Source organism: Malus domestica, chromosome 02 (assembly GCF_042453785.1).
Source record: "Malus domestica chromosome 02, GDT2T_hap1".
NCBI lineage: Eukaryota > Viridiplantae > Streptophyta > Magnoliopsida > Rosales > Rosaceae > Malus > Malus domestica.
Window position 1 is genome coordinate 16130075 of NC_091662.1, and position 8117 is coordinate 16138191.

Consider the following 8117-nt stretch of genomic DNA (forward strand, 5'->3'; position numbering starts at 1 on the left):
GTTAAAGGTTGTTATCCCCACAGATTTGAGTCATCTTTACACAAGCACATACTTAATTAAAGCCACTACTCACTAGTTCACAAGTAATCAATTAAAACAATGCTTTGAATGTAGTAACATGCCTTAGAGAATTCCCTCAATTCCTTACAAGATATACACTCTATTTTCACTCAGATTTTCTAACAACACACCCTACACTAGTCATATGTGAGAAGATTGATGTAGATATGAAAACGAATGCTCACATATATGTATCACAAAGAACGCAATTTCTAGAGTTAAGAAGCATGTTTAGATATGATCTCATGAATGGAATGCTACTACTTAGATGCGAGAACCAGTGACACCATATGCTCATACCAAATTCAAACTCCACAAATTGAAACACATAACACTCAAGATAGAAGTTAAGGGTTGTAATGGGGCTTCGGGTGTTGGTCAACAAGGAAAGGATAAGGAAAACAAATGTTCTTCAAGCGATAGTAAGCAACGCAATGAAATTGTCTTAGATTGCAGAAATTAACTTTAACACACAAGGGGAAGACTTAAACCACTCCTTAGGGTCGAATTCATTGTTTTGGACCCTTACTTCAACAAACAATACTTTGGAACTCTTTTTCTCAACTTTTCAACTCTTTTTTTCTTCAATTTTTCTTTTTCCACAAAATTTTTTTTTTTTTTTTTTCTTTTCTTTTCTTTGCCGTGCCTATGGCACACAATTCCTCATGAACAACACTTCCCCCACACTTATTTTCTGCTAACATAGATCAAAAGGAATTCAATTCGAATCATGCTTTACTATGCTTTAAAAACAAGGGTATGGATAGTCCTAATCTAGGCTAGGTGAGAGTAATGTGGGTTAACAAAGAAAAGGCTAAACAAGGCTCAACGGGGTTTAACTTAAACATATAATGGAGTAGGGCACACGGCTTTTTGGCTAAGGTGGTGGTCACTACACAACTTCATCTTGAATATGTGTCATGCAATTCAATGACATGCTTTGAATGAAATGGGCATGAGTTCTAGCATTTGGAACTAAATGATGAAACGCCTTCTAAGTAGTAACCAAGCAAAGAATAATGAGATCATGCAACGACTTAGAAAACAAAGAATGCACAGATTTTAACTCTCCAAATAAACGTTTAGGCTCAAGTCTCACAAGGTTGTAGCGTTAGTTTGAGTTCCTTCCTTCAAGCATGTTACAAAACTGATTTTTTTCTTTTATGATTGCATGTGAATTCATAAGTTATAACCACAACCAAGCATAAACAAAGAGTAAATCAAACTTTCATCCATGTTAATCACTCTCTTTAACAGCCATGCAATTACAAACCGAATCCTCATCATTGTGTTGGAAGGTACCCTAAGACACAAACAAACACACAAAAACAACTCTTTTTGGGTTTTTAAAACAAATTTTTCAAATTTTTATGTGATTTTCGGATTTTTACTTCAAAACACACTAAAACACACCAAAACTGCTCAAAAATACCTAAAAACAGCAAGGAAAAAGTCTCCAAGTTAAGGGTGATAAAATCCCACGAATTTGCATCTAACATACTTAGTTACCCCCCCCCCACACTTAAATCAAACATTGTCCTCAATGTTTCAAGCATAAAATCACACTAAACAAAAAGAAACACACAAACAGCAACTAAAACAACTAAATAGGCAGATTCGAAATAAATAACAAAGTGAAGAGTTTAGGAATGCAAATCTGGAATTGGAGTGATTCCTTGGTCTTCCTTTGTTGAATTGCATGGGTTGCCTCCCAAGTAGCGCTTTCTTTAACGTCGTACAGCCGGACGAAAAGCCCAATCATTCTCCATTTGTGCCCACGGCACCCAAAGAAATATCATCCACGGTTTGTTCAACAAAGGTCTCAAAATAAGGCTTCAAACGGTGTCCGTTCACTTGGAATTCATGACCTGTTTTGAGACTTTGAATCTGGATGGCACCATAAGAAGATATGTTAGTAATAACAAACGGTCCAATCCACTTAGAACGTAACTTACCGGGAAACAACCGTAAACGGGAATTGAACAATAGCACTTTCTGCCCAATTGAGAATGATTTCCCACGGATCATGTTGTCATGGAAAGCTTTGGTCTTTTGCTTGTAAATGCTTGCATTATCGTACGCGTCGCGCCGTATCTCATCAAGCTCATTCAATTGCAATCTCCTTTGACTTCCTGCTTCCTCGAGGTTCATGTTAAACTTCTTGATGGCCCAAAGTGCTTTGTGCTCCAATTCAACAGGAAGATGGCACGCCTTGCCATAGACAAGTCGGAAGGGGGACATCCCAATGGGTGTTTTGTACGCCGTACGATACGCCCAAAGTGCATCATCTAACCGTAAACTCCAATCCTTCCTCGTTGGCCCAACGGTCTTCTCTAGGATTTGCTTGATCTCACGGTTGGAAACCTTGGCTTGCCCATTAGTTTGAGGATGGTAAGGTGTAGAAACCTTATGGGTGACACTGTATTTCCTCAATAACGCTTCAATGGTCCGATTGCAAAAGTGTGACCCTCCGTCACTAATGACCACTCGTGGCATTCCGAACCTTGCAAAAATGTTAGTTCTAATAAAATCTGCAACCACTTTAGAATCATTAGTCCGGGTGGCCTTTGCTTCCACCCACTTCGACACATAATCAACCGCAAGCAAAATATATGTAAAACCATACGACGAAGGAAAAGGACCCATAAAATCAATACCCCAAACATCAAAAATTTCAACATTTAGGATAGAAACCTGCGGCATTTGGTCCCTAGCACTAATACCACCCATTCATTGGCATTTATCACATGTTAAGCAGAAAGTTTTAGCATCTTTGAAAATACTAGGCCAATAAAATCCACATTGTAACACCTTAAGGGCTGTGCGTTGTGTACCAAAGTGCCCTCCACATGCATATGTGTGACAAAAACTCAAAATTGAATAACATTCAGAATCGTGCACACAACGACGTACAATCTGATCGGGGCAAAATTTCCATAAGTACGGATCATCCCACACATAAAACCGTGCATCATGCCTAAGTTTATCACGTTGGTGCCTAGTGAACTCACTTGGAATACGTTTTGACACCAAATAATTAACAATATCGGCATACCAAGGTGCACTAACCTTAATGGACAGCAATTGTTCATCGGGGAATGTCTCCAAAATCGGCAAAGACTCCTCATTATGCACCATTCGGCTTAGGTGGTCAGCCACCACGTTTTCACTTCCCTTCTTGTCCCGAATCTCTATGTCGAACTCTTGAAGTAGCAATATCCATCGAATTAGTCGTGGCTTGGCCTCCTTTTTGGTGAGCAAGTACTTCAGAGCTGCATGATCAGTGAAAACAATTACTTTAGTTCCAATTAAATATGATCAAAATTTATCTAAAGCAAAGACAACGGCAAGGAGTTCTTTTTCCGTAGTGGAGTAGTTCAATTGTGCATCGTTCAACGTCCGTGAGGCGTAGTAAACGACATGCGGCCTCTTGTCCTTTCTTTGTCCTAAAACAGCTCCTAAAGCATAGTCGGACGCATCACACATGAGCTCGAAAGGTAGACTCCAATCCGGTGGAACAATGATGGGTGCCGTGGTCAACAGCTCCTTGAGTTGGTTGAATGATGTCGTGCACTCCTTTGTGAATTCAAACGCCACTTCTTTTTGTAGGAGTCGGCAAAGAGGTTGTGCTATCTTCGAGAAATCTTTGATGAACCTACGATAGAATCCTGCATGGCCAAGAAACGAACGAACCTTTCTAACCGAAGTCGGAGAGGGTAAGTGACGTACAAGATCTATTTTCGACTTATCAACCTCAATACCCTTTTCAGAGATTATATGACCTAAAACGATGCCTTGTTTAACCATAAAATGACACTTTTCCCAATTAAGAACAAGGTTAGTTTCAACACAACGTTTTAGGATCAAAATTAGATTATGCAAGCAACTATCAAACGCATCACCAAATACACTAAAATCATCCATAAACACTTCAATTATCTTTTCTACGTAATCAGAAAATATGCTCATCATGCATCTTTGAAATGTAGCAGGTGCATTACATAAACCAAAAGGCATGCGACGATATGCAAATGTTCCAAACGGGCATGTAAAAGTGGTTTTTTCTTGGTCCTCGGGTGAAATAACAATTTGATTATAACCAGAATAACCATCAAGAAAACAATAGAAAGCATAACCCGCTAACCTCTCAAGCATTTGGTCAATGAACGGCAATGGGAAGTGGTCCTTGCTCGTGGTGGTGTTTAGCTTCCTATAGTCAATGCACACCCTCCAACCGGTTTGAATACGTTGAGGGACAAGCTCATTCTCGGCATTAGCTACCACCGTTACTCCGGATTTCTTTGGCACGCATTGAACGGGCGAAACCCACTTACTATCTGAGATTGGATAGATAACCCCACAATCTAAAAGCTTTATGATCTCCTTTTTCACTACTTCCATCATCGGAGGGTTAAGACGGCGTTGAGCCTCTCTAGTTGGTTTGGCCCCCTCCTTAAGAAATATGTGATGCATACAAGTCGTAGGGCTTATACCTTTAATATCGGCCAATGTCCAACCTAGGGCAGATTTGAACTCCTTCAAAACTCGAAGCAATTTCTCCTCCTCTTGTGCCGTGAGGGAGGAGGAAATAATGGCAGGTAGTGTTTCATTTTCTCCCAAGAAAATGTACTTCAAATGGCTTGGCAAAGGCTTGAGTTCAAGGTTAGGTGCCTGAATTATGGATGGAAGCAATTTGTTAGTCGAAATGGGAATGGACTCACGGGTAGTATACTTACCATCAAGCTTAGGTGAGGCCTCAAGGGCAGCCACAACTTCAAGTAATTCCTCACTAGGGGGCACGGCATGGGATGACTCATGTATGCCGTGGGTATGCATGCAATCTGCCCCATTTGTTTTGAGTTCCATGCCTCGTGTAATGACTTTTTCAAGCGCATCGTCATTTAAATCGTCGAGATATCCCTGCGCCAAAGAGTCAATTATATCAATAGAAAAGCATGAATGGTCCTCACTAGGGTATTTAATGGAATCAGAAAGATTAAAATTAACAACTTCCCCATCGAATTCCATGGACAAAGTTCCACTATACACGTCAATCTTCGTCCGGGCCGTCTTCATGAATGGCCTTCCAAGTAGAATGGGCAGCGAAGGAGCATGGTCCGATTCATCCATTTCGAGGACATAGAAATCCGCCGGGAAAACTAAATGATTAACCTGCACAAGAACATCTTCCAAAACTCCCTTTGGATAGGCGTTAGATCTATCGGCCAATTGTATTATTACCCCATCATTTTTCAATGCTCCTAAGTTCATAGATGCATAAATGGAATATGGCATAACATTTATAGAAGCACCTAAATCAAGCATGGCAGATTCAAATCTAGTGTTCCCAATGACACAAGGAATGCTAAAGCTACCTGGATCTTTGCATTTGGGAGGTAGTTTGCGTTGCAAGATGGCGGACACATTCTCACCTACCTTTACCACTTCCTTAGTCGACACCCTCTTCCTAGTGGTACACAACTCTTTCAAGAACTTAGCATACCTTGGAACTTGCTTGATTGCATCTAACAAAGGTATGTTAACTTGAACTTTCCGAAAGGTTTCAAGGATATCCTTTTCTGCCTCTTCTTTCTTCGTTTGCATGAACCTACTAGGAAAAGGCACAATTGAAGGGAAAACATTAGTATGAACTGAATTTGACACATTTTTACCTTTGTGGGACAAATTGGGCAGATTTGGGGCCTTAAGGACTTGCGGCAAAGGTGGAACCACCTTTGCCGTGGGCAACCTTGATTCCTCCTCTTCCATTCGCAAAATTTCATCCTCGTTATGACCTGTTTTTGATGTAGGACCTGCCCCAACTTCCTTACCACTTCTTAGGGTGATTGCTTTGGCTGATTCAAACCCTCCTTTTGGATTTGGAATGGTGGAACTAGGGAGTTGTCCGGGATCTCGAAACTTACCTACAAACTCGGCAATCTGCTCAATTTGTTTCTCAAGTTGGTCCACCCTCTTATCTTGGTTTTGCATAGCCTTCGCTTGATCTTCCTGCCCATTAGACAACTTAGTTAGTATCTTAAGAAGTGCATCATTGTCAAGAGACGTACCTGAGGCACTTGGGCCGGATTGGGCTTGATTTTGGGGTGGGCCGTAGGTTTTGGGAAAGAATCCCGGGGGTTGTTGCCTAAAGCCTCCTTGGTTTTGAGGTTGTTGGGGATCCCTCCACTTGAAATTTGGGTGGTCTCGCCACCCCGGATTATATGTGTTGGAGTATGGATCATGTCTTGACTGATTTTGGCTTTGAAACCCAATGGCATTCGCACTCTCCCATCCGCCATTTTCGATGAGTTGAGGACATTTTTCGGAGACATGTCCTTGGATAGAACATACGCCACATATCACAGGTCCTTGCATCTTCATTCCCTCGGCCATCTATGAAACAATAGAAGTAAGATTAGCCAATTGTGAATGAAGATCGGAAGTTGCACTTACCTCATGTACTTGGTGCCGTGGGGGTCCTCTTTGTCCTACACCCTCGTACTGTTGAGCGTTCAACGCTCTATTAGCAATCAAGACCTTGGCAGCCATGGGTGTTTTGTCCACCAATGCTCCCCCCGCTGAAGCATCAAGCATTTGACGTTCTAGAGGTAGGAGACCCTCGTAGAAGTATTGCAAAAGCAACTCCTCCTTCATCTGATGCTGTGGACAAGAAGCAACAAGTGATTTAAATCGTTCATAATATGTAGGGAAAGACTCACCTTCTTCTTGCTGAATTCCGCTTATCTTTTTGCGTAGGAGGATGATGCGAGAAGTTGGAAAGAACTTCTCCAAGAACGCTCTCTTCATACTCTCCCAAGAAGTGACAGTGCCGGGAGCTAACTCGTATAACCAATCCTTGGCTTTATCCATCAAAGAGAATGGAAAAGCCTTCATCTTCAAGATATTTCCGTCAACATTGACGGGAGTCATACTAGAGCAAACTACTTCAAATTCTTTCAAATGTTTGTTAGGATCTTCCATGGACAAGCCATGGTATTTAGGAATATGATGAAGCAAACTTGACTTTAATTCAAACTCGTCTGTCTTACCTTGGGCAGCCATGGGGTATTGAATGCACAAGGGTGCGGCATTATCCAAACCCGAGGTGGAAAGCTCCTTGAGTGTACGGTTGTCCATGGCCATGCCTTGGACTTCTTCAAATATCCCTGTCGTGGCTTCCTCCTCCTCTTCTTGTACGTTTTCTTCAAGGTCAGATTCGGAATTGGGTGGAGGGTGTTCATGCGGATTTCTAGCTCTTCTCAACTTCCTCTCAAAATCGTCGTCAAAATCCAAGATGTTCGCACGAATCGGTTGAGAGCTTCTCGTCATACATTAGTACCTAGGAAACAAGAAACAAAATTAGGTCAGAAACTTAAACAAAGTCAGAAACAAAGTGAAATAAAAGAAACAAAAACAATCCAAGGGATTAGCAAAATTGCTAATCCCCGGCAACGGCGCCAAAAATTTGATGCAAAATAGATGAGCACACAAATTAAACCCTCTTTTTGTCAAATTGTAACAAGGATGTAAGTAGGGATCGTTCTAAACCGGGGATTAGGAGGGATTGCTAAACACTTGGAAACTGACTTAAAAACTCAAAAACAAAGTTTAAAACACTAAACTAGACTCAAAGAATGCAAAACTAAAGTTTAAAACACTTAAACAACCCTAGAACTCAAAACAGCAACTAGAAGACTCAAAACTGCCTAAAAACCACTTTCTGGGCAGTTTTGAGCACCTACACTAATTTGGACGAAATTGGATGAAAACTTGAATCAAAACACTTAGAAACACAAATCAAAACACTTTCTAACTAATCTAAGACTCTAAAATAAGGGGGTTTTGTTTTGGACGAAAATTTAACACAAAAACATAAACTTTAACTAAAACAGATTGCAAAAACGATTTTGGTGAAATAGATGGTTAAAAGGCTAGTTAGGAGGTTCTTCTCCACACATGTCACACTTGCAAACAAAACGATTTTCAGTTGTTCTTCCAATGAATTATGAATACTCAACGCCCCAAATTAACCGTGAATTGCACTAATTAACCCTCAG

The 8117-nt window shown here is 40.8% G+C and overlaps 1 protein-coding gene across 1 annotated transcript; it reads right to left on the minus strand.

Moving 5' to 3' along the window:
* Positions 1 to 4989: 4989 nt before the first annotated feature.
* Positions 4990 to 7086, minus strand: LOC139191290 (uncharacterized; the record flags this gene model as incomplete). Its single annotated transcript, XM_070811878.1, has 3 exons — positions 4990 to 5822; positions 5985 to 6069; positions 6556 to 7086. Coding segments are annotated over 3 exons (1449 nt in total), but the record flags the coding sequence as incomplete, so codon positions are not given.
* Positions 7087 to 8117: the final 1031 nt, after the last annotated feature.